The sequence below is a fragment of the Ailuropoda melanoleuca genome, chromosome 13, assembly GCF_002007445.2.
Source record: "Ailuropoda melanoleuca isolate Jingjing chromosome 13, ASM200744v2, whole genome shotgun sequence".
Lineage (NCBI taxonomy): Eukaryota > Metazoa > Chordata > Mammalia > Carnivora > Ursidae > Ailuropoda > Ailuropoda melanoleuca.
Genome location: NC_048230.1, coordinates 29,593,440 through 29,620,560, shown reverse-complemented (window position 1 = coordinate 29,620,560; position 27,121 = coordinate 29,593,440). Strand labels below are relative to the sequence as shown.

The following is a 27,121-nucleotide window of genomic DNA, read 5'->3' as shown; positions in this document are numbered from 1 at the left end:
CAAAGTTGCGATCATCAATTATACACAAATAATGAATCATGGAACACTACATCAAAGACTAAGGATATACTGTATGGTGACTAACATAATAAAAAATTATTAAAAAAAAGTGTGATCATCAAGACAGCGTGGTACTGGCACAAAAACAAACACATAGATCAATGGAACAGAATAGAGAGTCCAGATACGGACCCTCAACTCTATGGTCAACTAATCTTCGACAAAGCAGGATAAAATATCCAGTGGAAAAAAGACAGTCTCTTCAATAAATGATGATGGGAAAATTGGACAGCTATATACAGAAGAATGAAACTCGACCATCCTCTTACACCACAAACAAAGAAAAACTCCATCACAAAGATAAACTCTAAATGGATGAAAGACCTCAATGTGAGACAGGAATCCATCAAAATCCTAGAGGACAACACAGGCAGTAACCTCTTCAACATCGGCCACAATAACTTCTTTCAAGACACACATCCAAAGGCAAAGGAAATAAAAGCAAGAATGAACTTTTGGGACTTCATCAAGATAAAAAGCTTCTGCACAGCAAAGGAAAACAGTCAATAAAACTAAGAGGCAACCCACGGATTGGGAGAAGATATTTGCAAATGACATTACAGATAAAGGGCTGATATCCAAGATCTATAAAGAACTTCTCAAACTGAACAATCAAAGAACAAGTAACCCAGGCAAAAAATGGGCAGAAGACATGAACAGACACTTCTTCAAAGAAGACATACAAATGGCAAATAGACACATGAAGAAATGCTTAACATCATTAGCCATCAGGGAAATACAAATCAAAACCACAATGAGATACCACCTTACACCAATTAGAATGGCAAAAATTAATGAAACAGGAAACAACAAATGCTGGCGAGGATTATTCTGACTTTAAAATTAGGCTCTCCTCCAAGTATCCATGCATAAATGAATGGATAAAGAAGATGTGACACACACACACAGTGGAATTTTTTTAGCCTTAAAAAAGGATGAAATCTTGCCATTTGCAACAACATGGATGGAGCTAGAGGGTATAATGCTAAGTGAAATAAGTTACTTAGAGAAAAATACCGTATGATTTCACTCATCTGTGGAATTTAAGAAACAAAACAAATGAACAAAGGAAAAAAAAAAGGAGGGAGAAAGACAAACCAAGAAATAGACTCTTAATTATAGAGAACAAACTGGTGGTTACCAGAGGGGAGGGGGTTGGGAGAGTGGGTGAAATTTGTGATGGGGATTGAAGAGTACACTTACCATGATGAGCACTGAGTAATGTATAGAATTGTTGAATTACTATATTGTACACCTGAAATAACATAACATTGTATGTTAACTATACTGGAATTAAAATTTTTTAAATTTTTAATTAAAAAAATTACATTGGGCTCTCCTCCAACCTTTCTAACATGTCTCTGTCAAATAAATCTGTTATTAAACATATCAGATATAAAGCAAAATAAAAGATGCCCTGAAGGTATCTGTAGTGCTCACCATCAGCTTGTAGGTTTTCTGACAGATCTGCAAGTTCCTCTTCTGTGAGCTCAATTCCCAATTTTTTTAGAATGCTGTCCAGGTCGTTTGCATGAACCTTCCCCGCTTAGGAAAGAGACAATGTAGGAATATGAAAAAAAGTATATTATACCAAAATTTTGCATGCATATCAATTTATTTAATATGTTTTTTAAGGTGAGGAGATGAATGTGGTAATCATTTTACAATATATGTGTATCATATATTGTATACACACTGTATACTTTAAACCTACATGTTATATGTTTAATTATGTATCAATAAAGATGACAAAGAAAAGAATATCCTATGACCAACTGATTGAGGAAGAAAAAAAACTGAATCTGAGCCACTCTGGCTTCCTGTTGCTACGAATCTACAAGTAAAGAAAGGGACGACTTTCCTGGTTGGCATGATTTATTCTGACCATCGGGAAACTGGGCTGCTGCTAATATACAGTTGGGACAGAGATAAATAGGTCTAGAATCTAGGACTCGTGCTGGCATCCCCTTGTCCTTCGATTAAAGTTAATTGTAAATTAATCCAATACAATATAAACAGGTCTGATAATGGCCCTTATCCTTGAGGAACAAAATTTAGGATCACCTACCAGGTAAGGAGGTAGGAGCAGCCAAAGTGCTTGGTGAGAGAAAGAGCAATATGAAATGGCAATGGGAAAAGAAAGATAAATACTAGCTGCAACCACATGACCAGTTGTTAAAGGACTGCACAAGATTGTAATAGTTATGAGTATTTCTATATTTTTTGATATAGATGTATTTGTATTTTAACCAATTCTTTTCTTTTTATCTCCTCCCCATATCCCCACATCTACATAAGATTTGTGAACAGTAGTTAGCCTTATGTATCATTGTTCAAATTATAGGATGTCAAGGAAGAATGTGAGTCAATTAGAAAATAAACATAACCTAGAAATGGATAGAGTGATAGCTGGGTTAGCATAGTTTTGGTTGTATGAGAAATTGTTATTACTGTTTTCATTAGAAATATAAGAGAGGCTAAAAGATGTATATATGGATGCCAAGTTGCCAAGGGGAAGATAATGTAGACTGTTACTGTGTCAAATTGGCTAAGCTGGAATTATATTCTAGGACTTCCCTTCCCTATAGACTTCTGGCCTGCCGCAGAAAATTCTGCATGAGATTTGGAAGGCACAAGTGAAGCAGCTACTCCTGTACTCTAAAGGGCAGTGTCGGGGGCCCCTGCGTGGCTCAGTCGGTTAAGCATCTGACTTGATTTTGGCTCAGGTCATGATTTCAGAGTCGTGAGATCGAGCCAAAGCTCACTGCCTCTTTCTCTGCTCCTACCCCCCACCCCCATTCCTACCCCGCTCACACACGCTTCTCTTTCTCTCTCAAAAAAAAAATTACCATAAATAAATAAATAAATAAATAAATAAATAAATAAATAAATAAAGGTCAGTGTTGGGTTCCAGGTGCCATTACAGCCCATGATATTGCTCTTAATCTTCTGGATTGCCTTGTTGGCATAGGGTAGAAGCCAGGCATCCAGATCTTCTGGCTCTTGCCACTTCTTCTGGTCTTGGGCTAAGCACATGTACATCCCCATGGAGACAGATGCTAGTTTCTTTCTCAGGTCACTAATACTCTTAAGGGTGGGGAAAATAAGATAGACATGGATTTCAGTTTGTCCTCATGGGTTCTAGTTTTTTCTTGTTCTCCCCAACTCTTTCATATCAGTTTTTCCTCCTGGGTGCTGGCCTTGCTGACTACAGTGATTTCAGGACCTTAGGCCCACCACCAAAAGCAGGGGTGACAGCTTTCACAGACTTCCTCACCAGCTCTCACAATTGCACAAAATCTAATCCTTATAATAAATCTCTTATTCCATGTCACTCATAGTGATTTTGCTTCCCTAACCAAGCTCTAATGGAAATAATAATCATAAATTCTATTAAAATAAAATAGAACAAAAAAGAAAAATGTATTTTGTGTCTCTGTATAATTACCTTCCAACAAAGCTAAAATCCCACACAGACTTGTCCAAGTATTCAAAGTCAAGAAAATAGTTAAAATTAGAGCTTGTCTTAGTAACAAGCCTATATAACAAAACAAGTTAAGCAAGTGAAACTGTAGACAACCAATCTAATACTTGTATGCAATAAATAGGGGCTATACACACACACACACACACACACACACACACACACACACACACATATATAGTTTTTTAATTTTTTTTTGCCTGAGTTTCTATATTAGCTACCCATTGAGCTGGCCAAATCCTTCGAATAAGGCTAACCCTTCACTTATGCTGTGACTTCCTAGGTTTGACTTTTTTTGGGGGGGAGGGGTGTTCAGAGTTGGAAACAATGCAAGAGCATATGGAATTTCCTACAAGATAAAATATATGCCCTTATCAGTTAAAACATGGATAGACTGAAAGAATCATAAATAAGGAATGATACCAAAGTGAGGAGCAAGGATTCAAAATTGAATGGTGTCAAGTTGGGGAATGTCAGACAATACGACCTTTAATTGAGTTTCTTACTTACCATTGAGAGACTTCATACTCTTGAGCAACCCATTTTGATACACCTTTCCAGCAGCTGTAAGAAAACCATAATTCATGTAACGGTGAAACTAACATGGAATCACAAAAATGGCATGAATTAAGTAATTTCAGAAATAACATTTTAAGAAGAGTTGTCTCTAATTTATAGTTTATTTCATCTTACATAGCAAAGTTTGGAAAGAGAAACTTCTCTCATGTTGACAAACCTTCCTATTCCAGGACCTGAGGGAGTCTACTTGCTCAAACATGAATATAGCTTCCCTTTCTTTTCTTTCAATTTTTTAAAATTTAAATTCAATTTAGTTAACATACAGTGTATTAATGTATTAGTTCCAGGGGTAGAATTTAGTGATTCATCGGTTGCATATAACGAGCTCATTCCATCAATCACCCTCCTTAATGCCCACTACCTAGTGACCCAATCCCCCCACGCACCTCCCCTCCACCAACCTTCAGTTTGTTTCTTATAGTTAAGAGTGTCTTATGGTTTGCCTTCTTCTCTGTTTTTTTATCTTATTTTATTTTTCCTTCCCTTCCCCTATGTTCATCTGTTTTATTTCTTAAATTCCACACATGAGTAAAATGATATAGAACTCCCCTTTCTTTTTATTTCTGCTTCCTATCTTTGTTTTTTTCTTCATGGATCTCCAGTCTTTCTCTTTTTTCCCTCTTCTCATGATATAAACAAATCAGGGGCTTGACAGGTAACAATATATTTAGTTGTTAATGTGAACTCTTGTCTGAAGGGTTACTTAACTTCTATTATAAATTCTAAGACAGGTTTATATGTAACTTGGAACTCAATTTAATATTTTTTCTCTTGCACTTTTGGAGGAAAATAAACAGAAATGAAATTAGAGATATTTACACAGACTTAAAGACCCACAAAAGACCATGGCACCTCTGTGATAGCTCACCATCCGCTGGCAGTGTTTTCAACAGCTTCTCTTTTTCCTTATCTGTGAGCTCAATCCCCAGGCTTCCCAGGAAATTTTTCAGGTCACTAGAATCAATCTTCTCACCTTTCAAGAGAGGGGATCATACATGTACAAGCTTTAGGTACTCTCATATTATCTCAAGTTATAAAATATGCCCTCTGCAGCTTAATGATATCCCAATTTCCAGATGAAGAGTTAGGCAAAGATATTCTCAAGTGTAGAACCACTGAACATGACTTTTGGTATTTATAAAATACGATATGTAATATAAATTAAAGAAAGTTTTTTCTAAAGTTGGAAAAGACAACTTCCAGAATAAAATCCGATGAGTGAATTAAGATAATGCAGATTCATATCTAAATTATTCTTCAAAAACATTTGATTGTTTTGGTGATAATTATTGACGATTTCAGTGAATACATTATCTCGATCAATTCTAAGCCTTCCCATGTACATTTCTAGACGATGTTCATTTAAACATTTGTGACATGAAGCATATCACTTGCATAAGCAACAGAAAATTTAGGATTTAAAATTGATATATAGTCTTGTATTCTATTGAGAAGCCTTCCTAATGCCAATCCAAGGGGCTTTAGAAGCATGTACTTAATAATGAAACATCAGAATTTAGTAAGATACTAGAAATGCCACTGAGAAAAACTAATATAAAGGACTAAACCCCTAGATTTACCTTACTTCTCATTTACCTGTAAAATTAGCTTTCACTTCATTCATTGGTTTTTTTAGTGAAATCCTTCTATCAACTGTAGGAGAAAAAGTCACATTAAGGTAAAAAAGATGCAAAATACTGTGAAAGACAACATGGCAGTAAAGATAATAAATCCTCATTTACTTTGTGCCAGGCACTATCTTAAGTGCCTTATATATGCTTACTCAAGAAATATTTACTGAATAATATTTTTCTAGGCTATTGATTTATTCAATTTTTATTGTCTTCCTTAATATTAGAAAGAAAAGCTTAAGTATAAAAATATACCATTTCAATAATGGAAGTTTTACATATTTTTCTATAATATTTCAAACCCATCTGTGTTAGTAAAAAATGGGAAGAAGTTCAAAAGTACCATCATCTAAGTTGCCTGCATTTTTCTATTCAAAATGTGGAAGACTGTTTTCTAGTGAACATAATATGGGTAAAGAGCATAAAAGACATACATACAAAGTGCAATGTTTTCATGTTGATTTTAGTAACTGCCTGCTTATATGCTGGTTACATGTTTTCCCCATATTTATAGCTTCTTGATTATTATCAGGGTAGATTATTATTCCTAAGGCCCCTTTCCCTCGGACCACTAGCTATGGTTCTTATAATCTCTCCCAGCATGTAACTATGGTATCTGAAAACTTGCTCACCATCAGCAAGGAGATTTTTAGTCAGAGCCTTAAGTTCCTTATCTGAGATCTTGATTCCCATATTATGCAGTAGAGCATTCAAGTCATTGACATTGACTTTCCCATCTAAGGAAAGAGACAGTCTGTGAAGAAAATTATGTAACTCCGAAAAGGAGGTTCTTAAATCTTTTAGAGACACATACCCTGTTGTGAATTTCATGAACTATATGTCCGTGTTCACAAAGATTGTGTACAATTTCAGGGGGGTCATGTATTCTCTAAAGCCTATTCACAGACCCTCCCCCAGTAGTATGGTTAATAATGCTTGTTGTGAAGTATAAAAAAAAAACATCAATTTTAGAACAAGACACTAAGAATCTTATGTCTATAGAGAAAGTCAACTATGACATTAGAATTAAGGTCACTTCTCTTGAGGCTTGTCTTGGGGACCAGACTATAAAACACAAAGTTTTAAACAGCACTGAATAAATGCTAAGTGAATTCTAGTTCTGGAGGAACATGTTTTACTTCCAAACAATATTTTGTTATTTGTTCAGAAGTAAAGTAGTAACAATATTTAATTCGATGACCCAACTCCCAGTTTAATATTTATCGGCAGCTGATTAAATTCCCTGAGTCAGTGTCAATTTTTTCTGTTACATGTTGCTATGCAGACTTGAAATCTGATATTTGTTTTCTTGAAAAGTTTGGAAAAATCTTGAGAAAGTGCAAGACTTTTCTTCCTGGATATAAAGTAAAAGACTGGCTCCCAAAGTGAAACTTGATCTTCAGTGGAAGCATAAATTTACAATCAGTGTATATGAGAAACAGCAGCATCCACTAATATCTTGGAAAGAGTATAAATGCAAAGATGCCATATTTGTCTGCACTTCCATTATGATGCTTACATACCTTTTAGAGACTTCACAACTTCTAGCAACCTGTTTTGAAAGATCTTGTCATCATCTACAAGAAAAGGCAGAATTTAAGTCACAGAGAAATGTGGAAAATCACTAGGATACTCTTAGGATAAATGGCTTTTCAAGAGTTTTCACTAGAACTTTCTCATAATAAAATTTGAGAGAAAATTAGCACATCAAGCATTCAACAACACACACACCTCTTTTTTTCTACCCAATCCTGCTTTCTTCACTTCTAAACAATCCATTTCCTCCACAAATCCCAGATTAACCCTTTTGTTTTCATTCTTGATAATAACACTCATCATAATGGAAATGTTGTTTCCCAATCTAAAACTGTGTAGATAGGGATTCATTTCAGGTATAAATGGTCATTCCAAAAAAAATTTTTTTGAGATGGACTTTCTATTTCCTGGAACTGAGGAAATGGAGATAATTTTAGAGGTTCTCACAGACACAGAAATCTAAAGCCTTTTTTTGGTTACATCAGTATTTAAAACGCTTACCCTTAGAAGGAAGACATTTCATCAGGTCCAAGCATTCTTTATATTCAAGTTCTATCCCCATGTTTTCGGAACAGTTGAGATCAGCCTTTTCTCCTTAATAAAAAGATTAAAATAATGACATCCATGGAATTAAAGTACAATCAAATGATTGCAAATAATAAAACTAAATTATGATGACCATACAAAATGAGTATGAGCCGGGGAAAGTGAGGATCGCTGAGCTCTGACCAAATACACAGAGGTAATGTCATTCACAGAAACATAATTGGTTTTCTAAAGGGAAATAAGAGAGGGCGATATCTCACTGGTAACCATGATAATGCACCTGCAGGATTTCCAACTATGGAGAACATAATTAACCAAGCACCCCATCTTCTGCTTTGAAATTAATCTGTGTTTTTTGCACAAAGTCTATACCTACCATTGGCACTGGTCAAAGGGCTGGGTGTAGCTCCTAAGGGAGCCCTGTTCCTGGGTGATATGGGATGATGACTTTAACCAGAGGATTTTTTTTTTTTTTTTTTTTACAGATCTTATTTATTTATTTGAGGGAGAGAAAGAGAGAGCACGAGTGGGATGGAGAAGCAGAGGGAGAGGGAGAAACAGACACCCCACTGAGCAGGGAGCCTGATGCAGGGCTGGATCCCAGGACCCCAAGATTGTGACTTAGCCAAAGGCAGATGCTTAACTGACTGAGCCACCCAGGTGCCCCTGACCAGAGGATTCCTGAAAGCAGTATTGCCAGACCTTCATCACTGCGTGGCAATCTAGGATGCTTCCACCCAACATTTTCTTCCTCTTTCCTTCACTTCAGATTTGCATCATAGTCTGACAGCCTCCCAGCGTTTTCACCTTCCCTCCTTATTCTCTCTTAGGCAGGCATTTCTCTTAATAATGTCTTTCACATTTAATCCTGCTTCTTGAAAGACTTGGACTAACATACTCAAAATGACAATGATAAGAAATCGGTAGGAGAAGGAAGGGAAGAATGAAGGTGGGGGTAAACAGAAGGGGGAATGAACCACAAGAGACTGTGGACGCTGGGAAACAAACTGAGGGCTTCAGAGGGGAGGGGGGTGGGGGAATGGGATGGGCCGGTGATGGGTATTAAGGAGGGCACATATTGCATGGTGCACTGGGTGTTATATGCAAATAATGAATCATGGAACATTGCATCAAAAACTGGGGATGTACTGTATGGTGACTAATATAACAAAATAAAAATTATTAAAAAAAGAAATGGGTATTATATCTCTTTTGTTAATTAGCAAACTGCAAACAATGTATCTTAATAATTCTACTGACATAAAGAACATATCATCTCTTCTTTAAGTGACTACCAGGGTCTTTTCCAAAAATCATTTCACCTATCATTGTAGACTTTGGCTGTCTTAAAATAAGGAAAATGAAGTGTATTAGTGGAAAACATATCAGAAAATACTCCAACTTTTGGACTACTGGATAAGAAAATATTAAACAAATAGGAGGTAAAAATGATAGAATTAGCATATCAATTAAGGCATGAAGAAAATAGTTACTATAAAAATTAGATCCTATGTTTATATTAACTTCTCACTCACCTGTAACAGCTTTCACTCTATCCATCACTTGACTCAGATCAGCTTTTCCAACAGCTATGAAAAGGGACAATTGAGATATGTAATCAATGTTATGAGCTCCAAAAGCATATATAAAGGATGCAGATTGATGGAAAATTCCAGATAAGTTCCATTAATATCATAATTTTGCCCATACTTTCATTAAATCTCTGAATTTCAGGGATTTAAGCTGATCTACATATTGGCAAAAAGATGTCTTGAATTTTGGAGTTTGCACAAAGAAAAACCTTTCCTTGTGTTTCTGGATCAATGGTATTGGTCAGCTACCTGGTAACCTTTCAGGTGTTGCCGTGAACCATGAGTGTCACAGCTCACATAGGAAACACTATTGCAAACTAGGGTGTTAAAATGATTGCATCCTGGAGTATGTAGTGTATGAGCAAGTTAAAATATCAAGACTTTAACTAAAGGAAAGGGGAATGCATAGAAAGAGAATTCTACATGGAAGAGAGTCTGAGAAATGTAAAAACAAAACAAAAAAAAACTCACCACAAAACCTAGGCACAATATATACAATGTATACATAAGCAATGTATGGAGACCTATAGTCAGTTCAGCATGAAAAATAAAGTATGGTTTTCGAAGAGGAAAGTTCATATAAGAGAGGCAGATTGGGCTCAGTTTATTGAGGGATTCGTAAGCGATTTTAAGAAGCTTAGCCTTTACCTACTAGAATCATTGAGCGGTTATAAGTTCAGGAATGATATGGACCAATTTGCATTTTATTTTAACCTTCTTCAAATTATAATTACTTTTATTATTACAAAATTACATTTGTATTGATATCGAGTCATGTCATCAAGATGGTGACATAGGTTGTTCCCAACTTCAGTCCCCCTGAAGATCCAGAGACTGTGTAGGTCACCCTGCAGTCCCTCTTGCAGCAGTGCTGAGTGAACAGCCCAGCCATTGGCTCTGCCCATCTGCAGACAAACCCACATCTAACATCATACTCAATAGTGAACGGTTGAAAGCCTTTTCTCTAAATCAGAAATAAGACAAGGGTGTTCATGCTCACCACTTCTATTCAGCATAGTACTGTAAGTCTTAGCCAGAACAATTAGGCAAGAAAAGGAAATGAAAGGCATCAGAACCAGGAAGGAAGAGTAAAATTGTCTCTGTTTGCAGATGATATTATATACAGAAAATCCGAAAGTCTCAACCAACCCCCCCCAAAACCTGTTAGATTTAATCAATGAATTCAAGTAAAGATGCAGGATATAAAATCAACATACAAAAGTCAGTGGTGTTTCTATACACTAATAATGAATTACCAGAAAAAGAAATAAAGAAAACAATCTCATTTACAATAGCACCACAAACAATAAAGTGCTTAGGAATAAATTTGGAAGAGACACCCAATAAACGGAAAGGTATCCTGCATTCATAGATTGGAAGAATTAATAATGCTTAAATGTCCATACTAAGCCAAAACCTCCCATAAATTCGCAATTCTCATTGGGATTACAATGGCATTTTTTACAGATACATAAAACATAATCCTAAAATTCATTTGGAACCACAAAAGCCAAACTAATCCTCAGAAGGAGAACAAAGCTGGAGGATCACACTTTTTTATTTCAAACTATATTACAAATCTATAGTAATAAAAACAGTATGGTATTGGCATAAAACACACGCACTTAGACCAATGAAAGAAAATTAAGGGCCTAAATATAAACTCATACATGCATGGCCAACTAATATTTGACAAGGGAGCCAAGAATACTCAATGGAGAAAAGAAAGTGTCTTCATTAAATGGGTCTGGGAAAACTGGATATTCACATGCCAAAGAATGAGATTAGACTTTTGTCTTAGATCATTTACAAAAATTAACTCAGAATGAATCAAAGACTTAAATGTAAGACCTGAAACCATAAAACTCCCAAGGGAAACAGAGAAAAAGCTCTTTGATGTTAGTCTTGGCAATGATTTTTTGGATGTGACACCTAAAGTACAAGCAACAACATAAAAAATAAACAAGAGGGACTACATCAGACTGAAAATCTTCTCCATATAGCAAAAGAAACAATCAACAAAGTAAAAAGGCAATTTATAGAATGGAAGAAAATATTTACAAACCATGTATCTGTCAAGAGGTTAATATACAAACTATATAGGGAACTGATATACCTCAATAGCAAAAAAATAAAATAATACAACTTAAAAATGGGTGAAGCATCTGAAAAGACATTTTTCCAAAAAAGATATTCAAATAGCCAACAAGTCCACAAGAGGGTGGCTCATCCTCACTAATCATCAGGGAGATGCGAATCAAAACCACAATGGGATATAACCTCACACCTGTTAGAATGGCTAGTATCAAAAAGACAAGAGATAACAAGTACTGGCAAGGATGTGGGGGAAAAGGGAATCCTTGTACGCTCTGGGTGAAAGTGAAAATTGGTGCAGCCAATGTGAAGAGTATGAAGGTTCCTCAAAAAATTAAAATAGAACTACCATATGATCTGGCAAGTATAGTTCTGTGTATAAATCCAAAGTAAACAAAATCACTATCTTGAAGAGACAGCTGCATCCCCACATCCATTGTAGCATAATTTACAATAGCAAAGCAAAATGGAAACAACCTAAGCATATAACAATGGATGAATGGATAAAGAAAATGCTGTGTATATATACAATGGAATATTATTCAGGTATAAATAAGAAGAAAATCTACCGTTTGCAATAATATGGATAGACCTTGAGGGCTAAGTGAAATAAATCAGACAGAGAAAAGCAAACACTGTATGATCTCCTTTATATGTTTAATCTAAAACAACATAAACTCATGGATTTTTTTTTCTTTTCCTGCTTCTGGGTAACTGTGTTATTTTAGAGAGTCTCCCTCAACCCAATGTTATAAAATATTCCCCCAATTTTTCCTAATATTTTTATTTATTTACGTTTTATATTTAGAGCTTCAATTCACATAGAAAGTATTTTTGTTTATATTGTAAGGTAAGGTGATTTCTAATTTTTTTCTTTTAGACAGATAGCCAATACTATTTTAAAATCATTCTTTAAAATATATCAAGACAGCTATTATACTGGGATCTATTTTTTAACTCTCTATTTTGTTGAGTCTACTTATTTATTACTTGCCAATGAAATTTTATATTGATTAAGGTGTTTTATAGTAAGTGCTAATACATGGTAAGGCAAATCTCCATTCTAGTTTTCCTTTTTCATAATTTTCTTGGCTATAGTTGGGCATTTCTTCTTTCATTTTTTCTTTAAATCATTTATAAGCTCTTATAATAACACCCCACTGGGATTCTGAAAATTTTATATTAAATTAAATATTTTATATTAAATATTTCTGAGAGGAAAGTGTTAAAGCAGATGGTCTATAATTCATTAACTTCCCTTACTGAGGAGATGCCCTTGGGGGAAAGAAAAGAAGGCAAATAACCCAGTTTAATATCCTTGTCAAATGGTCCTCCAGATAAACAGACTAATGATATTTGCTATGGGAAGAGACTTTATGTATGAAATGCCCTTAACAGTATGTCTCTGGCTAAGAATTACCTACAGTAAATAGAACCCATGAGTTATGAGGCATGGCTCACTGGAAATGTAACACAGGCTATACAACTCTCTGGAGACGTTTCATAATTTAGATGCTTCTTTTGTGTAAGGTGACCCTGTGGTCTTCACACAGAGACTTCATCTATTCTGGGTCAGAATGGCATGTCCAACATGGGAAGAAAGAAAACTATGGAGCTGCCCTTGACATCTCAGACCTGTATTTGCTTTTTTGATTGTTTTTATCACTGACATTACTTAGTAAAGCTTGATACTTAATAAAATCTCTGATTCATGTAAATCTGATTTAACTGCTCCTGTATGTTAATTTTCAAGAACATTAATTTTTTATGTTCCATTTAAGATTTTATAGTTTTCTTCATATGAATCATACTTCCTTTCTTTTAATGTTGTTAGCCTATTTCTTACAAAATTCATTCCTAGATGTTTTATGGTTTGATATTCTTCCCATTTTTATTTCTACCTGGTTATTGCGAGCTTAGGGAAAGCAATTAAGTTTTGCACATTTATCTTATGTTGAGCCACCTGAACCAAAATGGCTTACTAAAGACTCAATAGTTCTAATAGATTTCCTTTAGGTTGTGTGTTTCTTGGGTTTCCTAGATACACAATCATATCATCTGAAACTGAAGGTAATATTGTGTCTTTCCCAATATTATTTAATCTTACTTTCTCACTGAAGTAGCTAGAACCTTTAAAACAATGTTGTGTGGCAGTAACCTCCGTAAGCATTTGTACCTTGCGCCTCATTTTAGGGTTCCCCAAGATTTTGAACATTTATTATACCACTAACTAAATCTAGTGTTAGAAATTCTCATCTACAGGACAGAAAAAATTCCTTTTAGGGACTGACAATAGTATCTGTTATCCATACCATCAACAGGTAGATTTTCTCTCAGCTGTGCAAGTTCATTTTCAGTGATCTTGATACCCATTTTTTCCAGAAGAGGTATCAGGCTGTTGATATCAACTTTTCCTCCTTAAGAAAGGCAGAAAAGGAACAGGAGAGTCACTAAATGATTTAAAGTGTGAAAAATACATTCATGCCTTTGAATGTTTTTAATGAGTATGTATAGCTATTTATAGTAAAAAGGGCATCAAAAAATATGATTTGCATCTTTGTATTGTTATTGCCATTCCTGATAAGACTATAACTTCCATTTGACTTTCCAAGAGGACAGAGAAAGTCAGTAGGAACAATGAAAATGGAATACATTTCCTTAAAACCTATATTGGCGGCAAGTCTACATAGAAAAGGAGTTCTTAAGAAGGTTATCAGGCTTAATGGCAACTGGCACCTACTCATCGGTTACTTCTAATAGTCCTAACACACAGTAAGAAGTATTTCTTTCGTTGCTCAGACTCCAAGATTGGCTGTGCCTGTTGCTGGACAACTTTCCTAAATGTGGTAAAGTGAACCTAATCCTCTACTTAGATTTTGTTGCGCACATCCAGATACCAGTTATTTATTTGGGAACGAAATTAGGAAAATTCCAAGTATGTTATTTCCTATGAAGATAAAAGTACATACGCCATTTCTCTGTCAAGTGAAAATATACTGAAAGAAGCAAAAATAAGGAATAAAAATACAAAGAGGGAGACAGGACTCTAAAGCAAAGCCTGAAGATTTCGGACAAAAAGAACAATATATTAGAATTCTTACTCACTTTTTAAAGACTTCATAGACTCTAATATCCTATTTTGATACACCTTTCCATCATCTGTTTTTAAAAAAAGGGATTTGGTTTATGATACAGGGAAATGCATAAGGGAATTCATAAGAATAGAATTTCTTAGATTAAAAAAAGAATAATAATTTGTCCTAGAACATTTTGTTCTGTTTTACCTTGAAGTAGCACTAAAGTTAAGGAATGCTGAAATCTTTAAATTTACAAATGTACACTTTGTCTCACAAGGCTGTTTTTAGCAGAATTCTATTGTGCCGAAATACACATGATCAGGTTGTAAAAAAAAAAAAGTGTTTCAGGAATTTCACTTCCATTTACACACACATGTTGATGTCCTTTGTCCAGTGTCCATTCTTACATTGGGTTGTCTTTTTACTTAACAAAAAGGTCTTTCAGAAGCTCCTTAAATCTTTGTCATACCTGATGCAAATGCTTTTTTCTAAATTGTGATTCGCTCTTTTTTTCTCATGCAGAAGTTTTAAATCTTGTGAATTTATTATTTCTGGATGTTTGATGGTAAATATTTCTGCAATTGATTCAGGAAAAAAAAGTGTGTGTGCACGTGTGTGTGTATTGGGGAGAGAGAGAGAGGGTGTGAATAAATGATAAAACAAATGGGTAAACTGAACAAATTGGTGAATCTGGGTAAAGGGAGTTCTTTGTACTATTCTTAAGACTTTTCTGTAAGTTTGAAATTATGTCAAAATAAAAATAAAAAGTTAAAGTAATACGGACCAAAAAGCCCAACCATCAAAAAATATTAAAATTCTTTTAAAGCAACATTTGGGTCATTGCTTACCTTATCGCGGCAGGTTTTCACTGGAGAGTTCAGAGTCTCAAACCAAAATCTACATGACATTGACAGAGCTTTATTAATTTTTAGTTTTAGCTTTTTATTTTAATATGGTTTGATACTTACAGAAAGTGGCAAAAATAGTACAAAAAATTCTCATACTCTCCACCCAGATTTTTCAAATGTTAACATTTAACCGTACTTGTTTTGTCATGCTTTGTGTATGTGAATGTTGATTTTTTTTCTGCATATTTGTGAGTTGCAGACACAATGCCCTTAACCCCTGACTACTTTAGTGTATATTTTCTTTAAAAAAAGTAGGCAACTGATGACTCATTAAATTCTACCTCTGAAATAATACAGTAGATGTTGATTAATTAGAATTTAAATTAAAAATACACACACACACTCACACACACATACACACACACATATACTTCTCTCACACAACCACAGTACAATTACCCAAATTAAAAGATTATAATTGGTGCAGTACACCGAACTAATGTACAGAATTTACTCAAATTTCACCAATTGCTCCACTGATGTCTTCTATTACAAGTATTAAGTTGTCATGGCTCTTTCTTCTTCTTCTTTTTTTTAAGACTTTATTTATTTATTTGAGAGAGAGCACAAGCGGGGGTGGGGGAGAGCAGAGGGAGAGGGAGAAACAGACTCCCCACTGAGAAGGGAGCCTGATGTGGCGCTTGATCTCAGGACCCCAGGATCATGACCTGAGCTGAAGGCAGACACTTAACCATCTGAGCCACCCAGGCGCCCCCTCTTTGTTCTATAATGTGGGACAATTCTTCAGTCTTTGTATTTTATCATTTTCACATTTTTGGAGGGTACAAAACATTAACTTTGTAAAACATCCTCCAATCTGGGTGACAGGCTTTTAAAAATGACCCGAAGTTTCTGTTTTCCAATAGTTTTTAGGCATTACATTCTAAAGCTTTAGGACTTCCCTCTCAGGCTTGTACAAAGCTAGTTGTTAAAAAGGTTCCGGCTGCATTTTTTAGGCTTACCACCAATGGGCAGTGCTTTCACGAGCTTTGTATATTCTGGATCAGCGAGTTCAATCCCCATATTTCTCAGTACATTTTCCAAGTTATCGATATCAACCTTTTCACCTTCAAAAAGTTAGAAATAGGTATACATATTATTGATGATTTCAAATTTAGGTTGAATAGCAAAAGCACAATGCAGTCCTCATTCATTACATAGTCTTGAAACCTTAGTTGATCTTTCAATACTAATAGGTAAGGGATCTTTTTAAATTTTGGGAAAAATAAATTCATTTCTATTACTGCTCAAATTAAATCCACATAGGTGGCTAATGTAAGAAAGTGTTATGTGATTTTATTAATAACATAATTACTGACAATGTTAACTCAATCCTTCAAAAATTCACAGTGCCATTTACTGTGCCTGCCTAGACTTTCATGTAGGGAAACCTTTTTTTAGGAAGTAAAGCTCTACAGAATGCAGGATCTTACTAAGATTTAGTCCTATAGGTATTTTTTTGTATTGCTTTATTTTTACTTCCTTTTGCCAAACTTATATTTATTAATCTAAGACAAAACTTTCTATTGGGTCTAGTGGCAGGATATTGGGAAAAGACCACAGAAAAACAGAATTTAATGTAAAGGCTTGGGGTCCCTAGTTTATTACTAATGTATCACTAACCTGTGAAAGATTTCACTGCATCCATTACCTGTTTCATATCAACTTTCCCATCAACTGAAAGACAACATACAAATTATACTCATATGTAATACCAGAGATGAGAAAATGAGCCAAAAGGGGAATTTAGTAATTATCACCTGCTCTAGAATCTTATTCTATTTTCCCCCTTCATTATGGTGAAGAAGAAAAAGATTTTACACTTCACAAACACAGTTAATATGACATTAACTTTTTTTGCTTTAAGATATTAAAACTTTGATTCATAAAAGAATACTATATATAGGAAAGCCCTTCGATCTTAGCTGCTTTTTAGCATTTTGATTGGAGAAAATTATTATTTACCTAGGCTATTGGGGGAAAAAATAAAAAAGTTAATATCTACAATATTTCAATTTTTTTTTTTAAGATTTTATTTATTTATTTGACAGAGATAGAGACAGTCAGTGAGAGAGGGAACACAAGCAGGGGGAGTGGGGAGAGGAAGAAGCAGGCTCCCAGCAGAGGAGCCCGACGTGGCTCGATCCCGTAACGCCGGGATCACGCCCTGAGCCGAAGGCAGACGCCTAACCGCTGTGCCACCCAGGCGCCCCCTACAATATTTCAATGTTTTAAGTTTGGAAAATTTCCATTCATGTAAAATCATGAATTTTTCATTATTACACTACTTATTCATTATTACAATTAAACTGAAAAGACTTCATCAACCCTTTAAATTATATGTGCAAGTCAGAAATGATTTAAGACATACTAGATGCTAAGGGTAGCCTTCAGATATATAAGAGATAATCAATGGTTTGTTATATCAGTTTTTATTTTTTTTTAAGATTTATTTATTTATTTATTTGAGAGAGAGAAAGAGCGAGTGAGCACATGGGTGGGGAGGGGCAAAGGGAATGGGAGAGAGAGAATCTTAAGCAGACTTCCCACTGAGTGCAGAGCCTGATGTGAGGCTTGATCTCATGACTGAGATCATAACCTGAGCCGAAACCAAGAGTCAGATGCTTAACTGACTGAGCCACCCAGATGCCACTGTATCAGTTTTTAAAGGGACAATAAAATGGAAACATTACACAGAATTAGCTCACTAAATCAGAATCTCAATGTATTGTGTTTCTAGAAAGAGAAAAGCAGCAAAAACATTTTTGTACTTTTATTTTCTGAATATTTACCTGTTGTTTGACTAACAGAAGACAAAATTTGAAATGTAAACTACATTATAGAGAAACCATAACTAATAAGGGCAATATAAAAACCCATTATGATCTCAGATAGGCATGTTGAGCTAAATGAAGGTTTTCAAGGCAAAAGTTGATTGGCTCACATCTAGAATCATGTTTCTCTGTACGTGCAAGTTCAAGCAACAAATAAAACACACATGCTGCACTAGTGGGTCAAAAATAATGGAAAATAAAAGTAATTTAACAAAATGTTTTCTATAAAGAGCTTATCTCTGACAAATGGAAAGTAAGAAATGGCAAAAGATGCCACTGAACAGCACTGGGAATAAGGTGAGAAAAAATGGATTTGCCCAACGGGAGTAGCTAGGTAGGAAATGTTCCAGGGGAGATATTTCTTGGCCTTCCTTGAATGTTCTAAGGTTAACATATTCCAATTCTTGTCCTTCCAAAAGGGAACTGCTTTGTGAACAGTCACACTTCAACCTTATTTAACATTTCTTAAAAACCAGAGCTGTTTCTGGCTAATTAAGAGGGGACTGAAGCCTAGTATCAGCTCTTGGATGATGGAGTCTGGCTACCTCATATGGGAATCCTTAAAGCCTTCTAAGTAGAGAGAGCATGTCAAACATGCTGGCCCAAGTTGTGGATAACTTTGCTCTGTGACAAGGGTCTATGACGGAACAAAAAAGGTGACACACAATCTCTTTCTCTGTATTGTGAATAGCTGAGGCAACATGGTCTCTCCAAATCTGTAGCAATTTTGGGTGAAAGTTTAATCATTATTATGCCCATTAGGGTTTTTAGTGTTTCTCCCTTATTTATTTCCATTTGACCCTTTTAAATTCTCCTACATTCCACAGTCACAGGTCCTGCCCTCTGTACTCTCTTTTCACATTTTTTCTTTATCCTTGCCTCCCTCCTGGCCCCTCACCAATTATGGTGACATTCTCCTCAATGTGAAGACTTCACAGTACAAGAAACCACTAACATAGATTGATGTAAATGTCAAGAGAAAAGGTTTGTTTTTACTCTAGTATTCGGTCCTTCTCAAAGTTTTTCTAAATGATGTCAAGTAAACATTTTGAAAATGTCTGCAAATATAATCCCGTAAACTTTTAGAAGGACTTAATAATAATAGTAATGATTATAATAATAACAAAATGATGATAATAATAAACAACTTCATTGAACACTGTTATGTGCCAGGCATGGGTCTCATTTAATCCTTAAAAAAACTCTTATTAAGTAGGTGGTATTAATGTACCCCTTTCATAGATGAAGAAACTAAGGCATAGAAACATTAAGGTGACACAAATTTTAAGCAGAAGGGTCAGAATTCAAACCTAGTCAGCCTGGCTCCAGCGTCTGTGCTTTTAACCACTGCACTGGTCTGACTCTGAATGATCATTCACCATTTGAGGCTCACCATCAGCATCAAAGGACATGCCTCACCTACAATTATGTCCCCTCTCAGGGAGCAGCCTAAATCCAATGCCTGGCTAGTGTGGGCACAAAGGCTCAACCCCTGTGGGAGCAGAAGAGGCTTCTGTAGCAACTATACTGCGGTGGAACTTCCTCTGCCCAATCCTCCTTCCTTCATTCCCTTACAGGCATTGTCCTGAGAGTATTTCCCAAGAAGCCTCTTGCATATAAATCTCTGTTACAGGTCTGTTTCTTGGGATCAAACAAACCTACCAGGTTACAAAGAAAACATGCCAACAAAAATTACATACACCTCGTTCATCGATTCCGAAACACGAACAGGGAGGTTAGGAAAAGTCTCACTGTTTCCATCTTTCAACTGGGATTTCAAGTTCCTGAACATTAGCATGGACTCATGGAGGCTTGCCCAGAGATGCGGGACTCCATAGTGTCAAGACTGGGAGAAACACCACAGTGTTTCTTTCACCACAGTGGTCTTCCTCTGCGTTGCTGCCATCTATAGTTGGGGGGCAGTCATATTCATTACTCCTTATTCCTTTTAACTTTCTATTTTGAATAGCTAAGGAAAATATGACCATCACTATTTACTTAAGAAAACTGGTGGCACTTTAATAATTTTCAACTATTATAATTTCTTCCTTCCATTCCTCATTATATTCTACTTCCATCCCTCCTCACCCTCTCTTACTTTACTTCTTTAATTTTTTCCTCTTTTCTGATTTATTCTTTTTCTCTGCCCTGCCAGTAGTCCTGGGAATTTCCCTGAGCCTAGCTCCACAATACAAAAAGCTGTAATGAAGTTGATGAGACTGATGGGAGAAAGGATTCTTACTTTAAGCCTATTTTTTCACTCGAAGTTTTTCTAAAGGGCTTTTTTATTCCAAATAATCATACTCCGAGGTTTTTGTAAAAAAAAAATGCACATTTTCCAGTGCTCCTCTGGAGCACAGTAAGGTTTACATGTTTACCATTTTCTGGAAGATTCTGTGTCAGATCTCTAAGTTCCTCTTCTGTAAGGCTCATGCCCATATTTCCCAGAACTGTGTCCAGCTTGTTGACATTAACCATTCCTCCTTGGGAAAGAGACATGTATATAGACAAAATTTAAGGAATCCAAAAAGTGACAAAACCACTAATTCTTATGTATTATGATTAACTGTTTAGCATAAGGGAGTAAGACCCAAAGCTCAGTAAATCTGATAAAAATGATAACAAAAATCAATGACAGACATAATAACTGAAACTTCTTTAAATAAATCTGGTTTCAAGGACTAAGCTATATGGCATAAAGTTTTAAAGGGGGAAATTAGGGGCGCCTGGGTGGCACAGCGGTTAAGCGTCTGCCTTCGGCTCAGGGCGTGATCCCGGTGTTATGGGTTCGAGCCCCACATCAGGCTCCTCTGCTATAAGCCTGCTTCTTCCTCTCCCACTCCCCCTGCTTGTGTTCCCTCTCTCACTAGCTGTCTCTATCTCTGTCAAATAAATAAAATATTAAAAAAAAATAAAGGGGGAAATTAATTAATTTGAAGGTTACAATAATCCCCCCTTATCTTCAGTTTAGCTTTCCACAGTGTCAGTTACCCACTGTCAACCATGGTCCAGAAGCAGGCATCTCCCTGACCTATCATCAGAAGGGCAATAGTTGTCTAACGCTACATCACAATGTCTACGTCATTCACGTCCCCTCGTCTCATCATTGTAGTACCACCTCACATCATCACAAGAAGCATGACATAGTACTACAAGATATTTTTAGAGAGAGAAAGACCACATTCATATAACTTTTATTATACTATATTGTTATAACTGTTCTATTTTATTATTAGTTGTTGTTAATCTCTTACTGTGCCTAATTTGTAAACTAAATTTTATCATAGGAATGTTCGTATAGGAAAAAAAACCAGAGTATATATAGGGTTCATAATTATCCATGGTTTCAGGCATCCACTGGAGGTCTTAGAACACATCCCTTGTGGATAAGGGGAGACTACTGTATAGTCAATTCAGTATTAGAAACATATAAAAAGATGACAGACAACTTTTTATTTTCTTGACCAATAAGTGAAGTTTATTTTCATTAGATGAAACTTCAGATTATTTCTACTAATGACCAAATTATGTGCATAAATGAATCATTCCTTAATTTTTCAAAAAAAATTACAGACAGGCTTCATTCATTTTTTCTTTAAGTTAAAAAAATACTCCCTAAGAGTATGATTCTTCTTCCCAGCACACAAAAGTAAAAATACAATAGCAAATTATAAACAGTCTTATGAAGGAGTATAAGATCAATATAGATGCCCAGTGATATTCAAAATTTAATGACAGGGAAGAGTGGAAATAAAAAACCTGAGAGATTCCAGATCTACCTGTATTTTCTCACAATTCTTACTCACCTCGAAGAGACTTAACAGCATCCATTAGCCTATTTTGATAGATCTTTCCATCTGCTGTAGGAAATTGCACAATTAGGGTCACAAATTATATAGAAATTCACTAAGATAAAATATAAGAGCTAGAATTTTAAAAAGATATATTTGATTACTTACACTAGAAATATACAATTTACTCTAAAACGACGAGACCAAGAAAAAAAGAAGATTCACAGTGCAGACATTCCACATACTCAAGAGCAGTAGAGGAAGCTACTCTTGGCTAATGAAACATATTCTTCCTCATTTCTCTCTTTGACTGGTCTTTCTTCATCTTTAGTGCACTTTCTGTTTCTCATATTCGTGGTTTAATTTTGTTTGCCTCTCAGTGGACTCAAAAGTGACAATATGAACTCTTTTCCCCTAATGGCAGGATTCATGACTGCTGCATTTGTTATTTCTAAACTGAGATGGAACTTCCACATTCTGAGGCAGAACAAGGTAATGCTGAATATTTCAAGATACATATTCTTTCTTCCATGATCAAATAAAGACGATTTTTAAACTTTTCACAAATATGTAACAATAAGTTCCCTTAAACTCTATATTGGTATTTGAAATTCTTACCATTTATTGGTAGATTTTTCAGCAGCGTCAACCATTCCTTTTTTGTGAGCTCTAGTCCCATGTTTCCTAGACTATTTCCCACATCACTGACATCAATCTCCCCTCCTTCAAAAACACAAGATGGAATCAAATAAGAACTTAAAGGGTGACCTAATTTCAAAATGTGAAAAAAAAAATCATCTGAGCCTGTTCCACATGAACTTTACTGCTTGTTGAAGGCAGTATCTAATTATATAACCAGTAGCATTCATGTAAATAAATCCCTTCCCTTAACACTACTCAAATGAGCCATATCATATTAGTGGAGATAAAATAACACAATTACAAGAAGTGTGGACTATCAACACAAGAAAAAAAGGGTTACATATTTTTCTAGTGAATTAGGATTTCATTAGGATTGATCCAAATAATTCTGTCATCAGATTAGACAATGTTTCTGATCATCTTTAAATAATATAATTAGAACTTTACTTTACTATTCATTGATTTGATCTAGAGTATTTTTTCTCCAACATAGGAAAAGTGATAATGTCAAATTCAAAAAACGAAGAATTTGCTACCAAGACACAGAACTGAAAATTTTATTAATAAAGTGTAGACGATCAGAAGCCTAACTCTAAGAAATTAGATTTAAAAAATTCTATCAAATAAAAGATTTTATAAAATGGTAGAATAAACAAGGAAGTAAAAAAAATCTCTGAAATACAATTTTGAGTAAAATTTATACTCTAGATTAATATTAACTTCTCACCTGTAAGAGTTTTCACTCCATCCATTAACTTATCAAAATCAACCTTCCCATTACCTATAAGTAAAGATAAAAATAAGAATAATAAAGTGACCCAGACTCAGAGAAACAAAGTATGAAACCCCTATATTGTGAAAGTCCACTTTTTCTTATTGTGCCCTATGTCAATCTTCAACTTATAAATCCTGGTTTTCAGAAATTCTGCAATATAACACATGCCATGTTCCCTATCAGAGATTAGTAAACTATGGAACACTGGCCCAATCCAGCCCACCGTCTTTTTCTTTTTAAGGTGCATACATCTTCTTATTTTTTCACCACCTATTTTTATATGGCCCATGAGCTAAGAATCATCTTTACATTTTTAAATGGTTGAAAAACCCAAAAGGATATTATTTGTGGCACATAAAAATTATACAAATTTCAATTTTCGTGTCCACAAATAAAATTTTATGGGAACACAGACACGCTCATTTGTTTATGCACTGTTTATGGCTGCTTTTGCACTACAACAACAGAATTGAGCAGTATGACAGAGATTACATTGTCCACAAAGCCTAAAATATTTATTATCTGGCCTTTACAGAAACATTGCCAACTCTGCCCAAGATGATGGAGTCTACAGAGTGACAATATATACTTCTGAGTTGTTTTGATTCACCTTACTTTATAAACATGGGAGAAAGCATTACTGATGTTGGCCATATTCTATGATCCTGCTCAATTACGGTATAGCCATAAAGCCTATCTATCATTGTATAATAAATGGAAAAATGATAAAACTTATAATCTTTCATATATTCCCAATACAATTTTTTTTAACAAGTGTTCAATTACTACGATAATCATGGAATGGCTAGTGACACATGACAGGTGCATCTTTGAAGCAACTGTTAAAGACTTTAATTCATCTCGTCATAGGTAAATTTCCCTTCCTTTCCTATTTATTTAGTCATTATATGATAGTTACTGACAAGTGGCCAAGAAGTCCCTAAGCAGTGGTGTAGTGTTTAACAGGGTCACGAAGGTCACCATTGAAGCCGTTAGCTTGGCTTGCCACATTTCCACTGATTTTGATGGTAATGAGACAATAAGCTCAAATGGATTAAGACAGTTACTTATAAACTAGAAGCAAGATCAGCACAGTGTCGATCCCTGACTCTTTAGTCCCAGAGTACAGCACTGAACCACCTGGGCCAGATGACTGGTGGCACATACAACAAGTTGTTCAACTGCTGAGGACCTCACTCAAAACTGTAACCAACCAGTTTTACAGACTTACACAGAACCCTGCAGCTGTACCCTAAGGGAGAGAGGTGGAAAGTCTGCGTTCAACAGAAACTAGGGAGATAAATGAGCAATGACCTTGTAACAGTCTCCTGCAGATAGGGAAGCAGATAGAGAAACCATTTGGTGGGAGCGCCTCACAAGGCTGCTTACCTCCCTTTGTTCCAGGAGGAATCATGAAGCTTTCAACAAAGACTTAGGTAAGATTTGCGTCAAGATGTATTTATGTGGCCTACGTGGAGATGTGCAAAGTTGTCAGAGAAGAGCCATTTCCTTCAAGTTACATACCCAATACTTGAAATATACTAGGTCATAAGGGTACAAAGATAATTAAAGGGTACTTTCTACCATTACTTCAGAGTTTAGAAAAACTGGTATGCTGAGTAAATAAAATTCAGAGATAGTGTACACTTACAGAAGGCTCTTGATCCAACTGCCTCAAGTTTTCCCATATACATCACATGGTAATTTTCCTTTTCCATATATAACAAATTAAATTAGGGGATTATTATCTATTATTCTTAAGCAAAGTATTATAAATATATATGTGTCCTACTTCAAAAGATAGATGACAAACTGTAATAAGAACATGAAAATCATCTGGGCCTGGAAATTTACTTTTTTCTTGTTATTTAGAATGTTTATTTTATATTTATTGAATGATGTTTAAATAGATTTTTTAAATACTCTTATGCAAACATAAAAATATGTGAAATAAACTTGCAATTACTATAACTTCATATATTTAGAGTCTAATTCTTTTGAATCGCTGTTCAACTCTTCAACTCAGAATCACTGATGCATTTTTCTTTCTGAATTAGCATTTTCATTTTCTTTGGGTAAATACTCAGTAGTAGAATTATTGGATCATATGGTATTTCTATTTCCAATTTCTTGAGGAACCTCCATATTGTTTTCAACAGTAGCCATATCAATGTACATTCCCACCAATAGTGTGTGAGAGTTCCTTTCCCTCTACATCCTCACCAACGCTTGTTATTTCTTATGTTTTTGATTTTAGCCATTCTGACAAGTGTGAGATGATATCTCATTGTGGTTTTGATTTGCATTTCCCTGATGATGAGTGACACTGAACATCTTTTCATGTGTCTGTTGACCATCTGTATGTCTTCTTTGGAAAAGTGTCTATTCAGGTCCTGTGCCATTACATTGTGTTTTTTTTTTTTTTTTTGCTGTTCAGTTGTAAAACTTCTTTATATACTTTGGATACAAACCCCTTATTGGATATATCATTTGCAAATATCTTCTCCCATTCGGTATGCTGCCTTTTTGTTTCATTGATGGTTTCCTTCACTGTGCAAAAGCTTTTTATTTTGATGTAGTCCCAATATTTTATTTTTGCTTGTCTTCCTTGCCTTAGAAGACATATCTAGAAAAATATTGCTATGGCTGATGTCAAAGAGATTACTGCCTGTGCTCTCTTCTAGGATTTTTATCATTTTAGGTTTCACATGTAGGTTTTTAATCCATTTTTTTTTAAAGATTTTATTTATTTGAGAGAGAGAGGCAGCAAGAAAGATAGCATGAATGGGGGGAGGGGCAAAGAGTGAGAGGCAAGCAGACTCCCTGCTGAGCAGGGAGCCTGATGCCTGGCTCAATCCCAGGACCCTGGAATCATTACCTGAGCCAAAGGCAGACGCTTAATCTGGTTTTTAATCCATTTTAAGTTCATTTTTGTGTATGGTACAGTTTCAATCTCTCCAGTTTTCCCAACACCATTTGTTGAAAATATTATCTACTGTGCATTGTATATTCTTGCCTTCTTTATCATAGCTTAATTGACCATATCATCATGGGTTTATTTATGGGCTCCCTATTCTCTTCCATTGATCTGTGTGTCTATTTTGTGCCAGTACCATACTGTTTTGATTATTAGAGCTTTATAATATATCTTGAAAAATGAATTGTGATATCTCCAGCTTTGTTTTTCTTTCTCAAGATTGCTTTGGTTATTCATGGTCTTTTGTGGTTCCATACAAATTTTAGGATTATTTTCCTAGTTTTGTAGAACATGCTGTTGGTATTTTGATAAGGATTGCACTGAATTTGTAGGTTGCTTTGGGTAGTATGGACATTTTAACAATATTTGTTCTTCCAATCCCTGAGTATGGAATATCTTTCCATTTGTTTTTATCATCTTCAAATTCTCTCACCAATGCTTTATAGTTTTTCAGAGCATAAGTTTTTTACTTCTTTGGTAAAGAAGTAAAGTACTTTCTTTCCTAGGTATTTCATTCTTTTTGGTGCAATTAAAGTTAACGAGAAATTTTGACTAGTTGATGTTTGATGCCCCTCCTTTCATTGCTTTGAATTTG

At 35.2% G+C, this 27,121-nt stretch overlaps 1 protein-coding gene across 1 annotated transcript in view; it reads right to left on the bottom strand.

Moving 5' to 3' along the window:
- Positions 1-27,121, bottom strand: part of EFCAB3 (EF-hand calcium binding domain 3) — a 337,832-nt gene that overhangs the window by 175,984 nt on the left and 134,727 nt on the right. Inside the window, exons 51-65 of the mRNA XM_034640938.1 lie at positions 23,502-23,555; positions 22,751-22,855; positions 22,148-22,201; positions 20,720-20,824; positions 16,470-16,574; positions 14,628-14,681; positions 13,835-13,939; positions 9,372-9,425; positions 7,792-7,884; positions 7,278-7,331; positions 6,387-6,491; positions 5,720-5,776; positions 4,992-5,096; positions 4,055-4,108; positions 1,501-1,605 (exon numbers count right to left, since the gene is read on the bottom strand). Of these exons, the coding sequence (XP_034496829.1) occupies positions 1,501-1,605; positions 4,055-4,108; positions 4,992-5,096; positions 5,720-5,776; positions 6,387-6,491; positions 7,278-7,331; positions 7,792-7,884; positions 9,372-9,425; positions 13,835-13,939; positions 14,628-14,681; positions 16,470-16,574; positions 20,720-20,824; positions 22,148-22,201; positions 22,751-22,855; positions 23,502-23,555 (1,209 nt within the window). The remainder of the gene's footprint in view (positions 1-1,500; positions 1,606-4,054; positions 4,109-4,991; positions 5,097-5,719; positions 5,777-6,386; positions 6,492-7,277; positions 7,332-7,791; positions 7,885-9,371; positions 9,426-13,834; positions 13,940-14,627; positions 14,682-16,469; positions 16,575-20,719; positions 20,825-22,147; positions 22,202-22,750; positions 22,856-23,501; positions 23,556-27,121) is intronic.